The 27,779-nt window shown below is 44.4% G+C and overlaps 1 protein-coding gene across 9 annotated transcripts in view; it reads left to right on the top strand.

The window, feature by feature from the left end:
- Positions 1-27,779, top strand: part of nckap1 (NCK-associated protein 1) — a 351,428-nt gene that overhangs the window by 107,208 nt on the left and 216,441 nt on the right. For 6 of the 9 annotated variants that reach the window (XM_072477668.1, XM_072477672.1, XM_072477682.1 and 3 more), the window contains 3 exons: positions 24,152-24,244; positions 26,030-26,086; positions 26,181-26,323. In XM_072477668.1, the coding sequence (XP_072333769.1) occupies positions 24,152-24,244; positions 26,030-26,086; positions 26,181-26,323 (293 nt within the window). The remainder of the gene's footprint in view (positions 1-24,151; positions 24,245-26,029; positions 26,087-26,180; positions 26,324-27,779) is intronic. The other 3 variants (XM_072477663.1, XM_072477677.1, XM_072477691.1) reach the window with 1 other exon arrangement.

Below are 27,779 nucleotides of genomic sequence, written 5' to 3'. Positions count from 1 at the left end.
CCACATATCTTTGTCAATTGTACTGTATAAAATGAAAAACTTCAATAAAAACATTTTCTAGAAGAAATGGAAATTAAATGGGGAAAACCAAAACCATGGCAGGAGAGATTAGGAAATTAACACAACCTTGGTCAGATGGGTTTTGAGAAGGTTTTTTCAGTTGGGAGTGAAGTGCAAGGTTGAGAGTTCCTCCGAATAGGCAACTGAAAGCTCCACCACCAATGATGGGGTGAACAATGCAAGACTGTGCAAAGGGACAGTCAGAGAACAGAATAATCTTCATTTGTGTCACAAGTAGGCTTACATTAACACTGCAATGAAGTTACTATGAAAATCTCCTAGTTGCCACACTCCAGCGCCTGTCCGGGTACATTGAAGGAAGATTCAGAATGTCCAATTCACCTAACAGCACGTCTTTCGGGACTTGTGGGAGGAAACCCACAGAGACATGGGGAGAGTGTGCAGACTCCACACAGATAGTGACCCAAGCCGGGAATCGAACCTGGGACCCTGGCGCTGTGAAGCAACAGTACTAACCACTGTGCACCGTGAGAACATCCAGAGGTGCAGGAAGTTGCAGAGGTGAGGTGTGGTGTGGTTGAGGAGAAATTTGAAGATGGAGATGGAAGAATTAAATATAATATATTACGGGACTGGGAGTCCATTTAGGTCAGGATAGTCATAATGGGTGGACAGGATAGGACACTGGTTTGGGTAATCTGACATTTGTGAAAGATGAGGGGTGGGATTCTCCGCTGACGGGACGTTCCGTTATGCCAGCGCCGGGGGGTTTCCCGACGGCGTGGGGCTGCCCCACAATGGGAAACCCCATTGACCGGCCGACGTAATGGAGAAGAAATGTGGTGGGGCGGAGAATCCAGCCCGAGGTCTGTAAAGGTCACAGAATAATAGAATGAAGAGGTGACATGTGTGGTTCAGGGAAGTAGCATTTAAGGACCTGAGGTAAGGATGGAAGCTTAACAATTTTCGAGAAAATTAATTGCTTATTAACTGCAGCCCATCATCATTACTGATGCTTTAAAGTTTTCTTCTACTTCAGCTATTGCAACGATGCTAAAGAATAGAACATGATGTTTGAAGCTCAACTTTGGATTGAACAATTCAGCATTAAGAAGGAGCCAAGAGGGAGGTGAAACCATTTGCGAGGGAGCAATATTTAGTTTTTTTTCTTTATTAATTTATGGTGTGTAGGCATCGCAGGCTAAGCCAGCATTTATTCCCCATCCCTGAGGGCATTTAAGGTTCAACCACATTGCTGTGGGTCTGGAGTCACATGTAGGCCAGTTCAGGTAAGGATTTCCTTCCCTAAAGGACATTAGTGAACCAGGTGGGGTTTTACGACAATCGACAATGGTTTCATGGTCATCATTAATTCCAGATTTTTTATTGAATTCAAATTGCACTATCAGCCCGGGCAGGATTCGAACCCAGGTCCCCAGAGCATTACCCTGGGTTTCTGGATTAGTAGTCCAGCGACAATACCACTACGCCACTGCCTCGCCTTAGTTAGGGGCCGAAGACTGATTTCTGACTCCCTGAGGAAGTTCTGAATAATCCATGACTTGATGTTATGCAGGCACCTGACAGCCTGAGGGTGGTTGTGCATTCAGGGAAGGTGGTGGAGCAGATCAAGCTGGGTGTCAAGAAGCAAACCAAAGCTGACCCCTGCCTGCAGCCATCATTACTGAAATGCAGCAAGTCGATAAAGCATACAGTCTGAGAGCCTAGCCTTGGGAGACTCTGGAGTGATGGAGCAAAGACTGGAAGAAATGCCAATGATGAACATGTGCTGGCTTTGTTTAGATATACAAGATTGTAATCCTGTGGAGCTAGGTAACAGAGGATTGATGTGTCAGTTGTATTGAACTTTTGGAATGGTTAAAGAGGCCCAAAAGAAAAGAAAATGCATCTGTGATGACACAGAAGTTGTAAATTGTGCCTTTGTTTAGGTCCCCAATGTCTACCATTTCCATGATCTTGAGAGCAATGGAATTCAGATTGAAAGGATGCATATAGTTGTGAGACCCAAGATTCAATTTGGGGAGTGATACTATGTTCCAGGGCCTTAGAAAGGAAAGTTTGGAATGAAGGGTGATTGGAGAGGACTGGTCATGATGGTGTGCTACTTTAATATGACAATGGTAGTTTTGAAAGGATAAGAGATATTCAAGAAAATAAATTGATTGGCTGTGTTGACAGCGAGTGAGTGACTGGTGGTGCATGAACCTCAGCAACGCTGGTGGAAAGGCTGTGAGGGTGGGCAAGGGTGAGAAAACCTTTTTAAACCTGTCAAAAAAAAGGAATGCTCAGCTAACTGGGAGCCAGAAAAACCGAGAGATAATGAATTATTTTCAAATGAATGTGTGGCATGTTGGCTTAAGGCTGCATGAGTCCAGGAGCTACTGTATTAGAAAAATATAGTGGATGCGATTGTAATGAACACTGTTAATTGGATAATTTAATCCTGAACAGTTTTATTGCATAAAGACTTGAATTTGTAGTACCAGATCTCAGTCTTTCACCTACTGTGAAGTACTTGAGGTTCAGTGACAGAGATCAACATGCAATATTTTGCAAAAATAATATCCCAAACAATAAGCACGATAACACAAGTGGATAGCACTGTGGCTTCACAGAGCCAGGGTCCCAGGTTCGATTCCCCGCTGGGTCACTGTCTGTGCGGAGTCTGCACGTTCTCCCCGTGTCTGCGTGGGTTTCCTCCGGGTGCTCCGGTTTCCTCCCACAGTCCAAAGACGTGCAGGTCAGGTGGGTTGGCCATAATAAATTGCCCTTTGTGACCAAAAAGGTTAGGAGGGGTTATTGGGTTACGGGGATAGGGTGGAAGTGAGGGCTTAAGTGGGTCAGTGCAGACTCGATGGGCCGAATGGCCGCCTTCTGCATTGTATGTTCTATGTTCTAATGAATGACTTGCATTTTCATAGTGCTTTTTATGACCTTATGACACCCAAAAATGCTTTAGTCAATAAACTAGTCACAATTGTAATGAAGGAAATATAAAAAGGTAAATGATCAATTAATTTGGGGGAGTCTAATCACTCTCTTCTACACATCAGGTGCGGCAGAAATTTGGAACTCTTCTGCAGACAGCAATTGATACACGATCAATGCCATTGCTGGATCAATTGTTAAATTTATCTGAGGCTAATCTGAGAGGCAGCAAAAAGGATAGTAACGCCCCTTTTAAATTTGCCTAGCTTTGTGCACATGTGATAAAAACACCAGCTGTGACATCACTATTGCGCTGAAGGCATGTTTACACTGATGGTTTCTGCGTGTAAAGATGTCGTTTTTTGGGGGGACGGGGCGTGACCCTTTGTCGCTTGCTTATGCCTGTTGTTTTCTGGTGCCAATTTAATTACCGTGGTGTAGAAGGAAAAAATAGCAAAGATTGGTTGTTAGGCAGAGGAGAGTTGGGAGTTGGAAAGTCTAATGTTACACTTGGACATGCTGTTGTAAAGTCTACATTGAACAATTATGTTTTTCCAGATTGAGTGGTATATTGGGTTCTGAGATAACAGATTGTAGTATTATGCACTTCATGCACAACCAGTTTTGGGTTACTCAATCTATCTTTACTCTGCTTCGTTCTACACTACACGATGGAGGATGTGCTCAAAGTTGAAAACAGGACTTGGTCTCCAAAAAGACTGTGCAATGGTCACTTTTTGGGATGTTGGCATTTGTGGCGAGACCAACATTCAGTTCCCATCCCTAATTGCCTTTGCGAAGGTTGTAGTGAACACTGCCTTGAATGACTACAGTCCTTGAAGTGTCAACACACTCTGCACTGTCAGGGAGGGAGTTACAGGATTTTGACTCAGCGACAGTGAGGAAACTGATATGTTTCCAATTCATGATGGTGTGAGAATTAGAGAGGAATTCATAAGCAGGAATGTTGCCCTTGTTCTTCTAGGTAGTAGAAGTAGAGGTCATGGGTTTGGAAGGTGCTGCGGAATAAGCTTTGCTGAGTTTCTGTGGTACATCTAGTCGTTAGTGCATACTGCCGCCACTTGTGCCGGCAGTGGAGAGACTTGACTGGTTAAGGTGATGGATGGGGTAACCCCAGAATGTTGGTGAGGACATTGATGGTAATGCCATTAAACATCAATGGAAGGTGGTTTGGATTCTCTCTCATTGGAAATGGTAATTTCCTGACACTTCTGTAGTGTGAAAGGTGCTTGCTATTTCGGAGCTCAAGCTTGAATGTTGTTTTATCTACCAGTTCTGCTGTGGACTGATGCATTTGTGATAGTTAGATTGGTAGGCATGAGGCCAAGTAGTTTATTTGGAAGCCCAGTCTACTGGCTATGTCCTTGAAGGCTGACTGACTTGCTCAATGCCAATACCAAGAAATCTCTCTTGATAATGGATATTTGATGTCCCCAATCCAGAGTATATTGTGAGTCCTTACTACTCTTAGTGCTTCCTCCAAGTTTGGGTCATCTGCTGAGGGAGGGCATTCAGCACGATGTCTCTTTACCCTTGTTTGATGTGAAGCCATTAGGCTTCATGGAACCTAGGGTCAATGTTGAGGACTCATGTATACCACTGTCCCCCACCTCTTGTGGGTCTGCCCTGTTGATAGAAATAACCAGGGAAAGTGAAATTGGAGTCCGAAATATTTCTGTTAAAATAATCTTTAATATTTGAGTCTGGAGTGGTCTGTGCACAATAACACCGATTCTTTTCTCTCTCAACTAATTGCAATGTTGTTCTTTTTAAATGGTAAACATATTCTCTGTTCATCCTGTCTATTATCATTACATTGCATTAGTCTGGGTTAATTGCAATTGAAAGTTGTTTAGCCCATTCCTTCAGCTCATCAACACTTTTCTCCAGGGTATTGCACTCCACTAGACTTATCTGTCGTGCAAATATTTACCTATTAACTTGTGACCATATCCCCGGTACAGCTGTCCAGATCATGAATGAACACCGTGAACAGTCATTGGCTTATTACTGATCATATGGGATACCACTAATAACCGGTCTCCAGGTTGATACATAACCATTGATCACCTTGGATATCTTTGCTCCTCCAGTTGTAGCAATCGTCCCCGATTATAACTGTTCCACCTGCCTCTTGTGCCTTCAGCTCCGGCGCTCTGGAGTTCCCTCCTTAAATCTTTGCCTTTCTTCCTTTTTAAGACATACTAAAACCTACGCCTGACCACATTTTTGATCCCCTAACATTTCTTTATGTGGCTGTGTTAAATTTGCTTAATAACAGCCGTGAAGCAGCTGGGGATAGTTTACGTAAAGTTGCTCCATACACAAAAGTTTTTGTTGATGACACGGTAGCAAAATCGTGTGTCTAAAGGATCAGATGGCTGACTTCTTGGAGATACTTTTTCTTTGTATAAATTTAGAGTACCCAATTCATTTTTTGAAATTAAGGGTCAATTTAGCATGGCCAATCCACCTACCCTGCACATCTTTGGGTTGGGCGGGGGGAAACCCACGCAAACAAGGAGGAGAATGTGCAAACTCCACACGGACAGTGACCCAGAGCCGGGATCGAACCTGGGACCTCGGTGGCGTGAGACAGCAGTGCTAACCACTGCGCCACCGTGCTGCCCATTCTTGGAGATACTTAACTGATATATTTGGAGAGGAGAAACTTAGTAAATGAGGATGTGGTGTAATGGCCAGTAGATCTGTCATTTTTCTTGTACTTAAAAGTCAACAACTTAACTCTGTGTTTTTCAAACTTTTTTTCCGGGGACCCGTTTTTACTAACCGGCCGACCTTCGCGACCCATGCCGGCCGACCTTCGCGACCCATGCCGGCCGACCTTCGCGACCCACGCCGGCCGGCCTTCGCGACCCACGCCGGCCGGCCTTCGCGACCCACGCCGGCCGGCCTTCGCGACCCACGCCGGCCGGCCTTCGCGACCCACGCCGGCCGGCCTTCGCGGCCCACGCCGGCCGGCCTTCGCGGCCCACGCCATCCGACCCATGGCAGCATAGTTAAAAGCCGGCTGTTGCGCGATCGGGAGCGCCGAGACGGACTGCTCCACGACCCACACGACACCTGCCCACGAGTCGCGACCCCGAGTTTGACAATGCCTGACTTAACTGAAATGTTTACCTCCACCCACATGGCTGCTGATTGACATTTAGGATGTCTCATAGTGTTAAAGTGGCTAGAGTCTGCAACTACATGCAGACGTGACAATATTTGGGTTTAACTATTTATGCTATGTGGCTGTTTATTTTTGTAGTTAACTTAGAGGGTTTATCCATTTTAAAAGTCACAGCATCACCTACAGGCAACACATACATTGCAGTTAAATGTTGTCATTTTTGTTATGGGCTTTCTCATAAATACAGGACTTCTCAAAGCATTTTAAAATTGAAGTTTGTAACCCGCTCAGTGATTTTCATATTTAATTTTGCCTCCAATTTCTCTCTCTATCCCACTCCTTCAGCCCCAGATGTTTTGTTTTCTGGTTGCACAAGAACAGGCATGGGCTTAAGGAGTGAGTATCCAGAGTGACTAGAAGCAAGCACAAGGGATGAGAGCACTAAAGGACGCCATTTCCCCACTTGCTCCTTGATGAACAGATGCAGCTGAATTCTGGTGCTTAAATTTTGGAAATGTATGCCACCCCGTGATTCTGCCACAATATAACGTGCTGTGTTAAAGCTGTTATTTTTTAACAGGGGGCCATACATTTTTGGAATTATGCTAGTGTTAAAAGATTGAGTATTTGAGGTATTATTGATGGTTGAAAATTTTCCTTGAACAACTGATTCCCAATGTTTTTAAAAGAATGGTACTTCTCTTAATTGATTTATTGGATATTAGATTTGTTTATTGTCACATATACTGAGGTACAGTGAAAAGTATTGTTCTGTGTGCAGCTCTGACACATTCGTACATGAAAAGAAAATACATAGGCAAACATAAAATACACAATGTAGATACATAGAAGCTGGCATCGGGTGAAGCATACAGGATGTAGTACTACTCCGAGAAGATGTGTGAAGAGATCAGATCAGTCCATAAGAGGGTCGTTTAGGATTTAATGATCTGAAATTTAATTTTTAGTACATAGATTTCATCTGCAGCCTCTAAAACCTAGGTTAAATAAAGTTAGGTTATTAACAAAATATAATTATTGCATCACCCATAGAGGTGTGGTTGATTACATTTAATGTTATTATGGAATGTTGCATAGCAAGTCAAAATTTTGGTCACCAGCTGCAGGAAACTATTTTTGCACCACACCTTTCCCTCTGCATTTAAATAGAGAAACTGACATGATCATTTTAGTTGTCATAGCAGCTTCAGGGGGTTGATTGTTACAATTGAATTGATCCTCTTGCAACAAATGCAGCAAAGGCAATTTTTATGTAGAAAATCTCTTTTAAGAACTGGATGAATAGGAATTTTCATTCTTGTAAAACAAGACACTGAATCATGCTTGAAATCATTGTCCAGCTTTATTGCAACCAAATCTACTGAAAGGTCTTGATGTCTAACATTCCAATCGAATATGTCAAATGTTTCCCTTTTCTGTCTAATATGATTATGCTATTCTGTTGGATTTTCATGTTTAGGTTATTTGCAACTGTTACTGCTCCTACCAACTGAGTACAATTTATGTAGATTTAATACAGTTTTGCATGTGGCAATGTTACTTTTGCCAATAATTATTATTGGTGAAGCTGTTCTTACTCGACATTGAGCCTGTAGTTGAATGACATGCAATAAAAATTCTTGTGGCATTGAATCGATTTTATAGTTGTGTTATAAAACTGCAGAAACTGTGCTTTGCACACCATACATTACACTTGTAGTTTCATGTTACTATTAAAGTATTTCTCGCCCACAGATTTCCTCTTGGTGACATAATCCAAAGGCATGATGTTAGGTTCCACATGTATGCTGAAAACACCCCAGCTCTAATTCACGATCACCTCGCTTGCAAGACTGCTTGTCCAGCAGCCAGTCCTGGATAAATTGCAGTTTCCTCCGATAAAGCATTCTCCTTGACAAAACCACTATCTGCGATCATAATTAAATCCATTAGTATTGCCCCACATTTTGGCATCTGCTTTGGGTGCAGATTTTAGTATTTCTGTGCACAATTTGATTGGCCATCCATCACTACATAAAGGGGCAAGACCACATAAATTACCACTGGGCTTTACTCCTCCATATCAAAATGGTCTACTACTCTAGGAACATCCTGGAGATTAAATGTAGTTTCCGGTTATTTGCCTTCTGCCCATTCCAAATTGTGTGTGAGTGAGATGCCCTTGGACTCCTTTATCACTAATGATAAGCGCATCTGTTGAGCTATCTCTCCTGTTTTCTGTCCTTCTCTTTGCCAATCACGCCAAACCCCTACTTGGCTCCTATCTACCATAAACCCATGCCTTTAATTTCTCTCTCCTTATGTTCTTTCCAAGCTCATCCTCTCCTTTCATTAACTGTTGACCATCCAACTTGCCTGCCAGGTTCACAAAGTAGCTTGCAATGTCATTGATTCCCTCATTTCAGGTACTGTCTCCCTGTCTTTCCAAACTGCCATAATAACCGCCTCCTCAAACATCCCTTGATCCCTTTAGCTTCAATGACGTGCTTTCCTAGCCTGTGGACATTACTCACCCCTTCTTGGTCGGTCTCTTTCTCCTCTCTTTTCTCTCTCTCTTTTCTCTCTCTCTCTCGCCTCTCTTTTCTCTCTCTCCTCTCTTTTCTCTCTCTCTTTCTCTCTCTTTTCTCTCTCTCTTTCTCTCCTCTCTTTTCTCTCTCTCTCCTCTCTTTTCTCTTTCTCTCCTCTCTTTTCTCTTTCCTCTCTTTTCTCTCCTCTCTTTTCTCTCCTCTCTTTTCTCTTTCCTCTCTTTTCTCTCTCCTCTCTTTTCTCTCTCTCTCTCACACTCTATTGAATTTTAATGGTGTGTAGATGGTGGGCAACAACGTTTTATATTTAGACATGGACAAAAACTCTGGGTTAGAAGGTTTATGCTTGTAATTGCTAACTGTAAATATAAAGGAATGTTAAGATTGTCTTTGCTTCTCTCCTTCACAAACTGGATTTCTGGAATAGAACGTGCTTAAAGAGAATGGTTGTCTAAAGGAATAGGTTGGAAGCTAAGAAAATAAAAATCAAACAAAGATTTTAGTAGCCATGGTGCAAATGGCAGAAAACAATTCTAATCTGCCAGTGTATGATTACTGTCTGATGTTCTTGGATTCTGAATCATATGACCAGTGGAAGAATGAAATGGGTGTGAGGTATGACCCTATCGAAGAGGAAATAAGGTCCGGCTTTGGAATTATCACTTCTTTCCAGAAATAAAATCAGCAGTGAAGTACTGTGTGAGCTGGATTCCTATTGGTTACATAGTGATGAAACTTTAGGCCTCCTGCCTCGAGACAGTTCCTGGAAGCAGTCATTTCCCTCGGCCTTCAGGAAAGCTTCCCACCAGTCCCTGAGACCTCGTGGCCTACATACTTGGGTTCTGAAAGAGAGAGCCAACGCATCAGCGATGTTTGCCACTATGATTTCCCAAAATTCCTTAGTTACAGCAATGGTCCCTCTAGATTGGAAGTTGGCAAATGTTGCACTGCATTTCAAGAAAGAAGGTAGAGAGAAAGCAGTGATCTACAGGTCAGTTAGCCTAATAACAGTTGGAGAAATGCTGGAATGTATTATTAAGGAAGTCTTCACAAGACACTTAGAAAAACATAGCATGATTAGAACAGCAAGGTTTTGAAATCCTGCTTGAGAAATTTATTAGTTTTTTGATGTAGCTTGTCAGGTTGATACCTAAATTTCCAAAAGGTATTCAAAAAGGTTAACAGAAAAAAGGGCTCATGGAGTTTGTGTAACATATTAGCATGGGCAGAGGATTGGTTAATGGAGAGGAAGAGTGGGCATAAATAGAGCTGCTTCAAGTTGGCAGGTGGAAAATAGTGGTGTATTGAAAGGATCAGTACTAGGGCTTCAACTATTTACAATCTATATTAATGACTTGGATGAAGAGATCTATCTAAGTTTGCTGGTGATACCAAACAGTGGAAAAGTAAGCTGTGAAGAGGACATGGAGAGGCTAAAATAATGTAGACACGTTAGATGAATGGGCAGCAAGACGGCAGATAGAGTTTAATGTAGGGAAGTGTGAAGTTATTCACTTTGGTTCTAAGAATAGAAGATAGGGTGCAGCAAAGAAATTCGGAAGGCATATGGTATGTTGGCCATTATTGCAAGGGGATTGGAGTGCAAGAATAAATAAGTCCTGTAGAGCTGTAGCAAGGTTTTCGTGAGAGCACATCTGGAGTAGTATGTGCAGTTCTGGGCTCCACGTTTAAGTGCATTTATTTTATTTGAAGGCCTTGCAGCGAAGGTTCACTAAATTGGCCTCCGAGATGAGAGGGTTGTTTCATGAGAGGCTAAGTAAATTGGGCATGTATACTATGGAGTTTAGAAGAATGAGAGGCGATCTCATTGGAACCTGCAAAATTCTGAAGGAGCTTGACTGGCAGATGCTTAGAGATTTCTTTTCAATTGGGCTGGGAATCTAAAACCTGGGGGCACAGTCTCGAGATAAGATCTGATCATTTAAGACTGAGATGAGAAATTTATTAACTCGAATATGAATCTTTGAATTCTCCAACCCAGAGGGTTGTGAATGCTTCTTCGTTTGAATACATTTAAGGATGGCATTGACATTTTTTGGTGTCACAGGCAATTGAGGGACATGGGGAACGCGTGGGAAATTGGAGCTGAAGCCCAGGAACAGCCATGATTGCACTGAATGGCAAAGCAGAGACAAAGGGCTGTGTGGTTGAAGCACGATCAATTGAACAAAGACTAGAGTTGGATACAACTGAGGCTTTATTGCTCTAAGATGTATGGCCTCCCACAGCAGCTGGCGAAATGGCTGCTGAATGGAGGACATGCATATTTATACTTCGCCTACTGGGCGGAGCCAGCAGGCAGGGACTACCGACGAACCTGTAGTACAGGTCCTACCTTACATCACCTAATACAGGTGCAACAGTGGTTTACCACATTCGCCCCCTGTTCCGGCGGGGATGGTGGGGAACTTTATACAGCAATGAATTTATATTTACAGTATTTAATCAGAAATAAAATGTCTTTTGAAGTCCGGTGCCAGTTAGAGATTTAACCGGTCTGGTGCCTTGATGTTCCGCTGGGAGCAACGTGGCGGTGGCGGCGATGTCGATGCTGGCCTGATGTTCGGTGACTCCGGGAGCGTGTCGAAATCCTCTTCATCCTCGGGCGTGGGTAGGGGAAGGACGGTTGGTCCTAGTGGGGTTAATGCTGGGAGCGCCGGGGGAGGGGAGGGTGGCGCTTGGCCGGAGAGGTGTGTGTGTGTGGAACCTGCTGGTGCCAGGTCCTTGAGGGAGACGGTATCTTGGCGGCCGTCGGGGTACGCCATGGACTGGGGGTTGGCATGGAGCAATTGCATCCTTTCCACCAACGGGTCCGCCTTGTGGAGGCGGACGTGCCTACGGAGCAGGACTGGTCCTGGAGCTGCGAGCCAAGTCGGGAGCGACACCCCGGATGTGGACTTCCTGGGGAAGGCTAAAAGACGTTCATGTGGTGTGTTAGTAGTGGTGCACAGCAGTGACCGAATGGAGTGGAGTGCATCAGGGAGGACCTCCTGCCAGCGAGAGGCTGGGAGGTTCCTGAACCGTAGGGCCAGTTGGACGGCCCTCCATACCGTCCCGTTCTCCCTCTCTACCTGCCCGTTTCCCCGTGGGTCATAGCTGGTCGTCCTGCTGGAGGCGATACCCCTGCTGAGCAGGAACTGACGCAGCTCATCGCTCATGAATGATGATCCCCTGTCACTGTGGATATAGGCGGGGAAACCGAACAGAACGAAGATAGTGTTTAGGGCTTTGATGACGGTGGCAGACGTCATGTCATGGCATGGGATGGTGAAGGGGAACCTGGAGTACTCATCGACCGCACTGAGAATATACGTGTTTCGGTCGGTGGAGGTGAGGGGCCCTTTGAAATCCATGCTGAGGTGTTCAAAGGGGCGGGAGGCCTTCACCAGGCACGCACGGTCCGGCCTGTAGATGTGCGGCTTGCACTGCGCACAGACCTGGCAGTCCCTGGTGATTGTCCGTACTTCATCGACGGAGTAGGGCAGGTTGCGGGCCTTTATGAAATGGTACAACCGTGTGACTCCCGGGTGACAAAGGCTGTCGTGCAGGGTCCGGAGTCGATCTACTTGTGCGCTGTGTCATGTGAGAGTACCTTTAAGACATGGATGTTTAAGCAGTGTACCTTTAAGAAAACAGTAATGTCAGAGAGTGGGTGGAGTTGAGCTCAGGTCAGCCATTTTGAAGTTTCAGTTTGGAGGAAGAGAGTTTTGGGAGTGTCTGGGTTTTGCAGTGAGCTGGATTTGCTGTGATCTCTGCCATGAAAGACTATCTCTGGATCATTTGGGTGATTTAAACTCTTAATAGTAAAGCCTTTAACCTGATGTGATTCTGTTTAAACGTGTTAAGTCTCTTAGAAGTTTGAAGGAACATTTTGAGGAATATTTACTGTTGTAATATTTTCAGAGTTATCTTTGAAGTAACGGGTGTTAAGAGAACCAATGTTTATTTCAGATGTTAAGTTGAGTTCATGGAATAAACATTGTTTTGTGTTTAAAAACCCACGTGTCCATAATTGTAATCCCACACCGAGGGAACAAGCCGTGTGCCCGGAAAAGCAACAAATACATTAAAGGGAGAGGTTAGTTGAACTCCATGATACATTTTGGGGTTCTGAAAACACCTCGCCCATAACAGCTGGCTCATGTACCTCGGGATAGGGCGCCTGGGGGCTCGTTGAGTTTACCGGGGCGATGCAAAATCTCGTAATTATGGGTGGGGAGCTCGATCCTTCACCGCAAGATTTTATCGTTTTTGATCTTGCCCCGCTGTGTGTTATTGAACATGAAGGCTACCGACCGTTGGTCAGTGAGGAGAGTGAATCTCCTGCCGGCCAGGTAATGCCTTCAATGCCGCACAGCTTCAACGATAGCTTGGGCCTCTTTTTCGACGGATGAGTGCCGAATTTGAGGCATGAAGGGCGCGGGAAAAGAATGCCACGGGTCTGCCTGCCTCATTGAGCGTGGCAGGTAGGGCGACGTCCGATGCGTCGCTCTCTACTTGAAAGGGCAGTGTCTCGTCTACTGCGTGCGCCCCGGCCTTGGCGATATCGACTCTGATACGGGCGAAGGCCTGCTGTGCCTCGGCCGTCGGGGGAAAATGGGTGGACTGAATGAGTGGGCGGGCCTTGTCCGCATAGTTTGGGACCCAATGGGCGTAGTACGTGACTAACCCCAGGCAGCGTTTGAGGGCCTTGGGGCAGTAGGGGTGGGGAAGCTCCATGAGGGGGCGCATGCGGTCGGGATCGGGCCCCAGAACTCCGTTCTGGACCACATAGCCGAGTATGGCTAAGCGGGTCGTGCTAAACACTCACTTCACCTTGTTGTAGGTGAGGTTGAGGAAAGTGGCGGTGTGGAGAAATTTGGCAAGGTTGGCATCGTGGTCCTGCTGGTCATGGCTGCAGATGGTGACGTTGTCTAGGTACGGGAAGGTGGCCTGCAAACCGTACCAGTCGACCATTTGGTCCATCTCCCTTTGGAAGACCGAGACTCCGTTAGTGACGCCGAAGGGAACCCTGAGGAAGTGATAGAGACGACCGTCCGCCTCGAAAGCGGTGTATGGACGGTCTGATTTACGAATGGGGTGCTGGTGGTAGGCGGATTTGAAGTCGACCATTGAGAAGACCCAGTACTGTGCAATCTGATTGACCATATCAGATATGCGTGGGAGGGGGTACTCGTCGAGCTGCGTGTACCGATTGATGGTCTGGCTGTAGTCCACGACCATTCTGTGTTTCTCCCCAGTTTTAACGACTACCACTTGGGCTCTCCAGGGGCTATTGCTGGCCTCGATATTTCCCTCCCGAAGCAGCCGCTGGACCTCTGACCTGATGAAGGTCCTATCCTGGGTGCTGTACCATCTGCTCCTGGTGGCGACGGGTTTGCAATCCGGGGTTAGATTGGCGAAGAGGGAAGACGGATCGACCTTTAGGGTCGCGAGGCCGCACACTGTGAGGGTTGGTAGGGGCCCGCCGAATTTGAGGGTTAGGCTTTGGAGGTTACACTGGAAGTCCAGGCCGAGTAGGGCAGCGCAGAGGTTAGGGAGGACGTAGAGGCGTAAGCCGCTGAATTATATGCCCTGGACTGTGAGTGCGACCGTGCAGAACCCCCGGATCGCGACGGAATAGGATCCGGAGGCCAGGGAAATTCTTTGGTTGGCGGGGTGTACCACAAGGGAGCCGTGCCTTACCGTATCCGGGTATATGAAGCTTTCGGTGCTCCCGGAGTCCAGCAGGCAAGAGGTCACCTGGCCGTTGATTTTCCCACTGGTCGATGCGGTGGCCAGGTTGTGCGGACAAGACTGGTCGATCATCACTGAGGTGAGTCGTGGTCGGTCGTCGCTGACGTCAGATGATGGGGAGCCTGGGGGACCCAGGTCCTGGAATGCTGTCGGTGGCCATGTCCCGTGGGGAGACAAGATGGCGGCATCTGAAGATCCTGCGGGGGACAAACTGGTGGGGCGCCCATGGGCCGCACGTTGCGGGGGTTGGACATGATGGCGGCGCCCATGGGCCGCACGTGGACTGAGGGGGGAGAAGATGGCGGCGCCCACCGGCTTCACCTGGGAGGTGAAGATGGCGGCTCCCACTGGCTGCGTTTGGCCCCGGGAGGTGAAGATGGCGGCGCTCACTGGCCGCGCGTGGTCCGGGGAAGTGAAGATGGCGGCGCCCACTGGCCGCGCGTTGTCCAGGGAGGTGAAGATGGCGGTGCCCACTAGCCACGTGCTTTCCGGGAAGATGAGATGGCGGCGCCCATTGTGTGTAGGCTAGGGGGGTGGGGGCGATAGCGGCGACTGCGTGGGCCTGGCACACCGCGGCGAAGTGCCCCTTTTTGCTGCAAACCTTGCAACGGGCAGCGTGGGCCAGGCAGCGTTGGCGAGGGTGCTTCTGCTGGCCGCAGAAGTAACATCGGGGACCCCGGGGTGCGTGGGCTGGCGTGTGGCACAGGCGTACTGGCTGGTTAAGGCCTCCGCTGGGGTGGCCGTCCGTGGGGTCCACGAGGGGTAGGAGGGATGGGCCGCGCGGCTGGTGGGGTAGGCCTGAATGCTACGTGAGGCAACAGTCATGGAGAGGGCTAGCTTCTTTGTTTCAGCTAGGTCAAGCGTGGCCCCTTCTAACAGTCTTTGGCATATGAAGTCAGACCCAATCCCCGTTACGAATGCGTCCCGCATAAGAAGGTTGGAATGTTCGGTAGCCTTAACGGCCTGACAGTCACAGTCCCGGACGAGTGGGATTAGGGCCCGCCAGAAGTCTTCTCTGGACTCACCAGGGAGCTGAGAGCGAGTGGTGAGTACGTGCCTGGCGAAGAGCGTGTTCGTTTTCTGTGCCTAGTTTTCTTTGAGAAGCATCATGGCGTCGGCGTAGTTTGGGGCGTCCTGGATCAGCGGAAACACGCTGGAGCTCAACCTTGATTACAGGATCTGTATCATCTGAGCCCCCGGAACAGGGGTGGTCGCTCAGTTGATGTACGCCTAGAAGCAAGCTAGCCAGTGATTAAAGTATTTTTTGGCGTCGCTTGATTGCGGATCTAGCTGCAGGCGATCTGGTTTGATTCGGAGGTCCATCTTTTAGAAAATCTTAGAGCAATAAATTGAGGCACGATCAATTGAACAAAGACTAGAGATAGATACAACTGAGGCTTTATTGCTCTAAGATGTGTGGCCTCCCACAGCAGCTGGCAAAATGGCTGCTGAATGGAGGACACGCCTATTTATACTCCGACTACTGGGCGGAGCCAGCAGGCGAGGACTACCGGCGAACCTGTAGTACAGGTCCTACCTTACATCACCTAATACAGGTGCAACAGTGGTTTACCACAGTGGTCTACTTCTGCTCTTATTTCTTATGTTCTTAAAAGGATTCTCAATGATTGCCAGACTTCAAAATGGTTCAGATACTAAACTCCGCCGTCAATACAATATAAGGATTAAAGACTGGCAGAATGAGGATGAAAGCACCTAAAGCTATTACAGTAGAAGACAAAACTGTATTGGTGAATGGATCTCTGCAGTGGCATGAGTACAGTTAAACTTGGTGTTTTATAAGCATGATTTGTAGTTCACTGCATCATACTTCGCCGCAAAGTGACGAGGCAGGTCTTTTAAAAAAAATGTAAAAAAATGTAGAGTACCCGATTCTTTTTTTTTTTCCATTTAAGGGCCAATTTAGCATGGTTAATCCACCTACCCTGCACATCTTTTGGGTTGTGGCGGTGAGACCACACGGGCATGGGGAAAATGTACAAACTCCACACAAATAGTGACCCGGGGCCAGGATTGAACCGGGGTCCTGAGACAGCAGTGCTAATCACTGCGCCACCGTGCTGCCCGAACCGGGATCCTCGGGACCTGAGGCAGCAGTGCTAGCCACTGTGCCACTGTGCTGCCTGATGCAGGTCTTCAAATGCCACATGCCAAAGTGAATTCTGAGGAACGGGATAAAGGTAATGATGAAGCTGAACAAATTCTACTGGTCACAAAAGGAATTTTAGTCCTGTATTAAATGTCCATCGTGGACTTTTAACGGGATGAGGAACAGATTGATTAAGAAACAGATTGGTTAAAATGTTATATTAACTAAAGTTAATAAATATAAAATGACTACTTTAGATTTGAAGATGACAAAGGAATCATGCAGTGATCATTGAAATGCTGCATCAAATTATAGTTGATAATCAGATTACAAGTTGACAATAGCCAAATATGGGAATTTTGTTGCAAAGAATTCACTCTGGGATTTGGGGTATAGTCCTCGATGTTTGGTCAAAGTCCCAAATTGCTTTCAGTGTTGTGCGATAGCCCTCCTTATCTGGAAGATGACTCCATTAACTCAATTTTTTCCCTTGGTATTTGAATGGTTTGTGTGCAGGGGTACAAACAGAATATGATGGACTCAGGACTGGATAGTGGTAATGTGAGTGATCATGTCACACAGGACTGAGCTATCTCATCAAAACGTCCGCTCGGGTAATATATATTCCAGAGGAACCTAGTAAATGGAATGATGACAATTGTGGAATGTTCAGGAAAAGCTGCTGGCACATTTAACTATTCATTGATTGTTGGGGATAATGACAAAGAATTGAAGCCCATAGACTGACAGAATGGGGTGAAAGTGGAGAGTAAGGAAGCATGTGCAAATACTGATAGTGGGCCTCGAATTGACTCTTGGCAGAAAATGGTCAAATACGCAAGACCCTTCAATCGTACTTCAGTAATAACCTAAATAGAAACAGAATCTTCATGATTATGAAGTTATGGTGGCTTTCAGTAAACTTGAGGATAAGTGAAAGGCAAAACAGAGGAAATTAGTTAGTTGGGGACAGTTTGGAGTTTATCCTGAAGTATCAGATACTGGGCAACCAATTTTGTCAAATAGATGGCTTTGTACTGAAAAATTCCTGGGATTTACAAAGCAAAAGTGAGATTAGTTGCGAAAAATGGGTGATACAGATGTTGGAGTGGCCTCTCCCATTGCTGGAAATGTAATCTTGAAAATCTTTGTAGCTCTTTTGGTCCTGTATTCACGAGAGTGTAAATTATTTGACACAAAGGTCTGTTTCTGTCGGACGATACTCAAGTGTTTCTGAAACTCAAAAAGAGGCAGCAGATGCAGAAGGCAAATTAAACAAATACTTCTATGGGCTGGTGCGTCTATGAGCTGATGCATCCAGGGTTTGATATTTTTCAGTGATACCTTTTGCTAAAAATAGGTTGTCTACATTGTAAAGGAAAACATGCAGGCATCTTCATGATGTATGTTGACAATTTCTTAGAGTGGTACTGTGAAATTTGAGAAATGTTATTAACAGGCTACGTTTGCTACCGCTGCAATTGCAGGGGGTGCACTCACTGAACATGCGCTCAAAATGCTTTTGTCATGACTGCTTGCAAAGCCTGCATCTAAGAACAATGAAATTGAGCCACACCAGCAGAGGGAACAGTAATACTTGCAGCTCAATGAAAGGGCAATAGGACCATTCAACTCTGTTTCATTCGTGAGCCAATAGTTCCTGGAATTCTTTGTAAGCAGTGTCTTTCTTTAATTTATGATGTTAAGAGTGTCTTGTGCCAGCCATCAAACACCTATTTTAATCCCATTTTGCACTTGGTCCATAGCCTTTTATGCAATGACATTTCAAATGCTTATCTAAATGTGGTGAGGGTTCCTGCCTCCTCCACACTTTTGCAGGCAGTGAGTTGACGTAAGAGGTGAGATTAAACAGTTTGGGCTGATACCCACTGGAGTTTAGAAGGAAGAGAGGGGATCTGATCGAGGTATATAAAATACTACAAGGGATTGATAAAATAAAGGTAGACCAAATGTTCCCCCTTGTGGGGCAATCTAGAAGAGAGGTCACAGATATAGGTTGAGAGGTGATGGATTTAAAACTGAGATGAGGAGGAATCATCCAATGGTTTCAAGGAGATAGATATATTTCTGATTTTAAAAATGGGCTAAAGGGATATGGAGAAGAGGTCGGGAGGTGGCTTTGAGACTAGGCAGTGATCAGCCATGATCTGATTGAATGGCGGAGCAGGCTCGAAGGGCTGAATTGCCTACTTTTCCTAATTTCTACGTTCCTATGAGTTCCAGATTACCAACCCCCTCCTGGGTGAAAAAGGTGTTCCTCAAATCCCCTGCCCCTGACCTTAAATCAATGCCCTTGATATTGAGCCCTCTACTAAGGGGAAAGGTTGCTTCCTATCTATCCTGCCTATGTCCCTCATAATTTTATAATGTTGCTAACTTTGCCTTAGTTCAATTGCTCTGTTTTATTACCTTAGCTCTTGAGTCGCCAGGTATCTTTATGATACCGCCACGTGGTTCAAGTCCGAGTAATGATCAATAATCCAATGCACCGCTTAGTAAGGTTTAAATCAAAGCACATTTATTATGCACCGTAATCGCTACTCATGCACACATTCTACGTCTAAGCTACGTCTACAACTAACAGGCCTATACTTAACTTGGAACTGGCCCACCAGGTCAGGGAAACAAATGGCCTTTCGTTTGGGTTCTAAGCCTGCGGGATTCGAAGTTGGTACAGATTGGTAGCTAGGAGCGCCTATCTCGTAGCGAGCGTTGAATTAAGACTTACGGGTTCGATCTTCACTGCTCCGGTCACGGTCAATGTTGGTTCGTTGTTGCTGTGTGACCCGGGCAGGAAAAAGAGCTGAAGAGGAGCTGCTGAAGAGTGAAGAGGTGGAGAAGAAGAGAGCGATTTGAACTTGGGGCTCAATTCTTATAGTCCCCAGGGGCTTCCCGCCTTTCGGGGCGGACCCTGTACCTGGTCCCAAGTGATTGGACTTTGTCCCAATCGCTTGGTTCGATTTTCTCCAATGCTGGAGCGGTTCCCTGATCGATTGGCGGTCTTGAGGTGGTCGTTCACCTCCTTTTGTGTAGGCTTCTGCTGGCGCCGAAGAGTCTGGTTTTGCTTTGTGTGTCTAAATGTTGCTTATTGTTCCCGGGGATTGCTCATTAGTATGCAGATGGCTGTTGCTTTGTTATGCTGATGGTTGCTGGTATCGATAGTGTCTGGCCTTTCCAGAGGTAAATACACAGCCAACCTGCAGCTGCTCGTTTTTGTCTTGGCTGACTTTCCCATCAGCCTTTGCCGTTTGCCATTTTGAATTGGGAATTGGCCATTTTAAGTGGCTACAATACACCTTGATGAGGTCTCCCCTCAGCCTTCTTTGCTCTGAGGAAAACAACCTGAGCCTATCCAGTCTCTCTTCATAGCCGAAACGCTCCATCTTGGTGAATCTCCTCTGCATCCTTTCTACTGCAATGACATCGTTCCTGTAGTGTGGCGACCAGAAACTCCACACAATACTCTAGCTGTAGCATAACGAGCATTTTATACAGATCCATCATAATAATAATAATCACCTATTGTCACAAGTAGGCTTCAATGAAGTTACTGCGAAAAGCCCCTAGTCGCCACACTCTGGCGCCTGTTTGGGGAGGCCGGTACGGGAAGTTCCTGCTCCAATATTGTATACCTCGGCTAATAAAAGCAAGTATGTCATATGCCTTCTTAACCATCTTATCTACCTGTCCTGTTGCCTTCAGAGATCTTTGGACCTGCACCCCTAGGTCTCTCTGGTCCTCTGTACTTACTAGTGTTCTACCATTCATTGTATATACCCGTGCCTTATTAGTCCTCACAAAATGCATCATCTCACACTTCTCGGAGTTAAATTCCACGGCAATGACTTCAGCGGCACTGACCTCCTGTTCCAGTGGGTTGGCAAGAGATAGTGTTATGAAGAAGATTAGAGTCCGATTTAAAATTGGGAAGAAGCTTGTGGGGCTTTTGGATATATTGGTTTGGATATTAAGCATAATAGATAAAATTTCTCTCTCCCTCCGTCTCTGCACTCTTATTGCCACCTCAACCCTTCCCTTACCATCACTCTTCTCACCACCTTCCTCTCTCTCCTACTTGGACTACTGCTTCAATGCAATGCACCCAGAATCTTGTACCCTCAGTTTCTCATAGTATTAGTAGAAGGGATTTCATGCATATCTTTTTGATTGTCCCGAATGCATTTATAGTCCATTGTCCGTGGTTCCCAAAATGTGGGGTTGCTGCTGAAGCAACTGGGGTCATAGGCTCCTCCTTCTTTTGAGGCGGCAATGACCATGGTGGAGCGAAACTAGGCCCTAATGAAACTCTTGCAATGGGCCACTTTGATAGAACTGCATATCATGATGTGCTTTGTAGCGAGACTCTGGCTGATTGTCGTGAGATATTCCAGAGCTGGTCTCTGTTTTTCTGCTGATGAGTTTAATTGATCTGTATCTGGGGGATTATATTATTAATTGTTCATGTATTTCTAAGATAAAGGAGCAGGTCAGTGGAGATAGTTACAGCATTACACTATCAGCTTTAAGTTACTGACTAAATGATATCTCTTGAGAAGCAGAGGAATTCTGTCTTGGTTGCTGGGAAGCATTCCAGCCACATTTAAGCTGATAGGCAGTGACAGGTCATTGGCCTCCATGGAGTTGACAGAACATGTGTATGTTAGGGTGGAAGGAGCAGGAAAGGCCTTTCCAACATTTATTGCAGCCCCCCGAGCCTTCAAAATGGTATTCCAATTCTTTCCCCACTCACTAACTCAGCACTCTTCCTGACTTCTCTTGCAATTTCCCTGACTGCTCTGCTCCTCACTCCTGTCTCAAGTCTGTCTTCAGCACCTGCTCTTAGAACTTGCTCCCAAACCGTCACAATGAAGGAATAGTTTGGAATACAATGACACATATATTCTATCATGGTATTCCATGTTGATGACATCATGGAAGCGGTTGTGCTTAAATCCAGCTAATAGATTTTATGATTTTTACAACATTAATGTGTAGTTAAAAATTCTTGTTATCTTGCTTTGGTATATCAGCATTGTGTAAAATTTGTTTTGGCTTAGTCATCTTTTTTTCCCTTCCATCCAAAAAATGTTGGGTCTATCTGGGGCATCAAGCTCAATCTTTCCACAGATTTGGTGCAGTTTTCGATTTCACAAACGTTATTTGACCAGTGCTTTTCTGGTGGTGATGAATAAACAAAGCTGACATGTTAAAGGGGGATAAAATTCTGATTTCACTGTGACCGTGACTCTAAGGTCCCCTCTTGCCAATAGTCTTGGCATTAATTTATAGAGAAGCATTATTCCCCTTCCAATAAAAAACAAGTTCAAGTGTAAGCCACTGATATGTGATTTGCTTAGTTCTGTTATAGTGTAGCAAGACTAAGCTTTAAATTGATAATTTTACATCATGTCTTTCAATTTTCTTTGCATGCTTAACTTGACTTTACCTGGATAATTGGTAAGTGTGGATTCTCTTGCTGCATATAACCTCCAGTAATTGAAAAATCTTAGCATGGCTGAGTAACGCTTATCGATGTGCCTTTTTGTCATTTTATTTAAAAAAAATTTAAAATAAATTTAACGTACCCAATTCATTCTTTTCCAATTAAAGGGCAATTTAGCGCAGCAAATCAACCTACTCTGCACATCTTTGTGTTGTGGGAGTGAGATCCACGCAGACGCTGAGAGAACGTGCAAACTCCACACAGACGGTGACTCGGGGTCGGGATCAAACCCGGTTCCTCGGTTCTGTGAGGCAGCAGTGCTCGCCACTGCGCCACCGGGCCGCCACTGCCTTTTTGTCATTTTAGATTAAATATTTCAAACTATCTGAACACAAATTGCAGTATTTGCACTCGTGTTTGCTCAATTGGCAATTTGGAAACTGTAGCTGACCATGGTGTTACAATGAGTTAATGGTGGCCAATAGGATATTGATTCATTCTGAAGAAGAGTCATTGACCTGAAACATTAGCTGTTTTCCTCCACAAATGCTGTCCTACGGAGTATTTCCAGCATTTTCTGTTTATTTCAGATTTCTAGCATCTGCAGTGTTTTACTTTGTAGTAGTTGCTGTGCTGGTTTAATCTCTTGATTCCAGCTGCCTCCTATTGTTTCATGTATTGAAATTTATAGTATCCATTTTAGCTGGCATCCAGAAGTTAATTTCAAAATGCTTAAAAAAAACAATTGGTTATTAAAACCTAGAACTTTCTCTACATACTTATTCCAAGAATTGTAAAATGTTAGGGATAACATTGCCAGGTGTTCTGTATCTTCAGCTGTATAAATCATTTTCTTTTGTGTAAATTTCACATTTCATTTGAAAGATCGTTGGAGCGACAAATATGATATTTCCTCAAGTAGTTTAATGTTGTACCTTATACATTGTGAAGGTTGATATGAGGTATTTGTTGCATTGTCTGTTTTATTGTAGTGCTTCAGCACTATAGGGATGGGCACATAGAACAATGCATTAAAGGACCCCATTTTCCGTTGAGCAAGTCAGAATGTTGCCAATTAAATTTATTTTTGTGTTTAAAATACAGATATATGCAGATCAAGCCAGGCGGAATAGTAGATTTAAAAAAAAAAACCTGATAAGTGGAATATTCCCATAGTTGGATTTAAATTTAGTGGCATTAAACTGCGTTTTGTTCTTTAAAAATCTGTAAATCCTGTAGGTAAACTGTAAGGCTGGGTCTGAATATTCTTGTTCCTTGTCTTCCAAAGTAAATTTGGTAAAAAAAACTTGTAATTAATAAGGAGGCATTTACCCATTCAGTGCTCTGGTAGGTTTCTGCTAGTGCTATTCATACAATGGATACTTTGTGTAGCGTTTTATGGAGTATGGGGTTAGATGCTTGGTTGGTTTGAGCACATTTTGGGCAAACTTGGTGCTAGATTTTTGTTCAAGGCACTAAGTGGAAGCAATATATTTTTTAAAAGGCTGGTCTGTTAATCTTGGCTGCCTGTCAATAAGGTTCATCTATAAAATATCTAATTCTCCAATGAAAATATAACCGAAATGCCAGTATAAATGTTGTCATTCCAGGATAGTTTGCTTTCCTAGCAATCAAGTTATGCTGTTGCATAAAATAATGAAAGATGCAAAAAGGTTCAACTGTCTTCCGTCAATTCGAGTAAAGACATTGATTTTATGTTATGGACCTTTTATATAGCTAGTCAGATGCAACACTAACACTATAAACGGGAGTATTGTTTTGATTGCGTTTTAACAGGTGGGTTGAAACCACAGGAAATATTTCGCATTAGTTCACTGGCTTACAGGAACTGCACAACCGATGTGCAACAAACCTTTGTTAATTTTTATGGTTGTATTTTAAAGCTTTTCATGCTAACAAACAAATGAGTGGAATCAGCCTTTTGCTTATATAAACTACTGAGTTGGCATTTGGATGAGTGGAGCAATGTGGTGCCCGCCGGCTGTTTAACTCCACTGCATCACTCCCAAGTAGCTACTGGCCTTGCAGATTCTAGTGCTGTAACAGTATCGTTAATGTTAGTTTGCCTCAAATTGAGGATTCAGTAAACGTTCGTTGTCTAGTAAAAATATGTTTTCTTCTTTTAGCAACAGCTGTCACAGCTACATAAGGAGAAACAGGAAATTTTGAAGAACCTGGCACTTTATTACTTCACATTTGTCGATGTCATGGAATTTAAGGTAGTAATACATGACCTATTAAATGTGCAGATTCATTTAAGTAACTATATAAAGACGTTCCAAATGTTCAATTACTGCAAATCACGGGCATCAGTCAACTAATGTATAAAAGAACCCCTTGTTCCTGGCCCCCCAAATTCTGTTTATGAACTTATTCAGTGCATAAATTGAGCTCCTTTTTCAGTCATGACATGTCCCATTGATTTTTCATACAAAAACAAAAAATACTGGACAATCTCAGCTGGTCAGACAGCATCTGTGGAGAGAAAAGGGAGCTAACGTTTGAAGTCTGGATGACTTTGTCCTACCCCTTATCTTTACCTTTATAATTGGGCATAAGTGATCATTACAGGAAATACAGGCTATGTTGCAAAGGTACATGGGAGTTTAAGACACACCCACTCGTTGCACCGAATGCCAATGGCATTTTAAAATGATCACCACCCATGCCAACGGTTCATTTTTATAGTTATATAAGGCAACCCCAGATTTTATTTTTGTTTGGAGGTATTTTCCAAAGCTTTGAAGGTTGGCTTGTATACCAACATCCTTGTAGCTTCACCTCCCCATTGTGAATCTCTTCTGATCAAATTGCTGATGTCAAAATAATGCCTCAGCCGATGGTTCATTTAGGCACTGAACATTCGGCTTCCTTTATAGGCTGGGCTCAGTAGTATGGTATAAAACTTTTCCCTACTTGGTGGTAGGAGAGCTGAATCCCACTGTTTTGTCCATTGTTGGGTATTCCAACTAATGAATAGAGGTCACATTGTTGTTTTGTTCAGTGATTTGTCAGTTCTGTTCTCTGGACTTCATTTACTAATAGATCAAACGTGAGAATTTAAGAACTAGACTCCCACATGGATATAGAGCCTTCTCTTTTTTTAATAGCACCATGCCTCAGATGCTTTACATGGGCAAGGATATTCATCTGTAAAATACATTTATATATCGCTGATATTTTTCTAAATCCTCCCCATGTTTAAATCTCAAATGTTTCAGCCATTATCATGTAAATTACCTGGCTCTGCTTCTGTTGGATTTGTTCCTCTTCCTTCCATTTACAAATTATTCACTGCTCTGATATCTATTCGTTCCTGCCTAACTCCTACCTTTGCTGACAAGACTAATATGCTGCATCCATACAGCTGCTCTATTTCTTCCTGAGAAAATTGGGGCATGAGCGGTGGGGCTATTCTAGTCACCTATTCACTATTTAAAGAAGCTGCTTGGACAAGGCTGCACTAGTTATTATTGTTTAAACAAACTATTTTCAGTTATTATAGTTTTATCTAGTTATTTGTTTGCTAATTAAACCTTAAATATTTTAATGTTAACTTCATATTAGCCAATTGGGTTATCCTATAATCTCTTTCGAAAACAATAAGACTGAAGTTCGCCTAATGACCTTTCCTGCAACATGTGTGATGTTTATCTGTCGTCCTCCTTGTGTTTCATTTACTCTGTTTTTTGTGCATAATACTACCTTGCCCATTTGAGTTTCCCATGTGTCTGGCTGGATAGTCCTATCACTTTGTTCTGACTGCATGAGCATGTTGCATTAGTCCTGGTTTTTGTTCGTTTTGGAACAACTTTCTGTTCTTGCATGCCCATGCATTCTTATTTAGGCGGAGATTGTTTTGCACTTTGCACTACCATATCCTGTTGCTGCACAACTTTCAACCGATTTCATGGTCTTGTTATGCCTCCAGAATTCTCAGTCCCTTTTCTTTTCATCATATTTATCAATAATTATGTCACTTGTACAAATTGTTTCCCCTATAGGATCATGTGAGCGAACTACTAAACACTATTGATGCTTGTCAAGTTTTTTTTGATATTGTAAGTATTTTCAGAAGTTTACAATAATTTTCAATAGAAGTTGCATTATTTTTGAATTGATTGCGTTTTTATTTCATTCTCCCTCTGCATCCAGACTGTCAACTTTGATTTAACCAAAAACTACTTGGACTTGGTTGTGACCTACACAACACTAATGATAATGGTGTCTCGGATTGAAGAAAGGAAAGCAATTGTCGGCCTGTACAATTATGCACATGAAATGCTGCATGGAGCTAGGTGAGCATTAATCTGTATTTGGAATTTTGCTCGCATAGTGTATGTTTTAGCAGTTGAGAGAACAGTTGTTAAGTAGCTTAATATTGTGAGCAGAATCTTTTAGAAATATGACTAGAATGACATGGGCTCTTAAATTACTGGTGAGTAGTAAATTGGATTAAACATAGATCTTTTATTTAACAAATTCTTTTAGTGAATATTAGTTTAATTTATTGGTCTTAACAGCATGTTGAAGGCTATAATGACGGCAGCGTTGCCAATGGCTCCGCATAGGTATTCAGGGAGCTCAGTGGTGCAGTCCACGGTGAAGATATGGAATCAGCTGAGGAGGCATTTTAGGATGGAAGGGAGTCAGTGCTAATGACGCCGTGCGAGAATCATGGGTTTGAGCCGGGGGGATGGATAGTGTATACAGGAAGTGGAGGAAAGTGAGGCTGGTCAAGGTGAGGGATTTGTATTTGGAGGAAGGGTTCGTAAGCCTGGAGGAGCTAAGGGAGAGGGTAGAGCTGCCGAGGAGTAGTGAGTTCTAGGAACTTTGCGCAAAAGGTCTGGAGGGGTTCCCGAGGTGGCCAGGATACACCCTGCTGGAGCGACTGCTGCTTCCAGATGTGGAAGAAGAGGGAAGAATTGGGGATATATACAAGTGGCCGGCGAGCAGGGAGGTGAGCAGGTGGTGAAGATCAAGGAGAAATGGGAAGCGGAGTTGGGAGGGGAGATCAATTGGGGAGTATTGAGTAAGGCACTGCGAAGGGTAAATGGGACCTCCTCTTGTGCAAGGATGAGCCTGATACAGTTTAAGGTGGTGCACAGGGTGCATATGACTCGGGCGCGAATGAGTGGGTTCTTTCAGGGGGTAGCACATGAGTGTGAGAGTTGTGGGCGGGGGCCAGAGATTAAGCGCACATGTTTTGGGATTGCGAAAAATTGGGAAGATTCTGGGCGGGAGTGTTCATGGTCTTAGCCAGGGTAGTGGAGGGTGGACCAGGACTCTTTGGTGGCGATATTTAGGGTTTCAGAGAAGCCGGTGCTCATGGAGAGGAGGGAGGCCGATGTTGTGGCCTTCGCCTCTCTGATCGCATGGCAGCGAATTTTGCTGGAGTGGCGGTCGGCATCACCACCAGGGGTAGCTGCATGGTTGGGTGATCTGTACGATTTCCTGCAGTTGGAGAAAATAAAGTATGAGTTAAGGGACTCAGCAGGGGGGTTTGAGAAAATGTGGGGATGTTCGTGATTTGAGGAGCTGGTCGTCGCAGGGGTGTGGGGGGGGGGTGTGGAGGGGTGAAAAAGGGGCAAAATCTGTACAGACTGTATAGTTGATTGGTGGAAGTATGTTTCTCGGGGTGTTTATTTGCTGTAACCTGTTTTGAAACATGTTTGTAATAAAATACATTTAACAGCATGTTCATTGAGTTTGTTGTCTTGGTATTTATTCTGTCATGAATGCCGTGGATTGCAC

The sequence above is a fragment of the Scyliorhinus torazame genome, chromosome 2, assembly GCF_047496885.1.
Source record: "Scyliorhinus torazame isolate Kashiwa2021f chromosome 2, sScyTor2.1, whole genome shotgun sequence".
NCBI lineage: Eukaryota > Metazoa > Chordata > Chondrichthyes > Carcharhiniformes > Scyliorhinidae > Scyliorhinus > Scyliorhinus torazame.
This window is presented reverse-complemented; position numbering and strand designations above follow the sequence as displayed.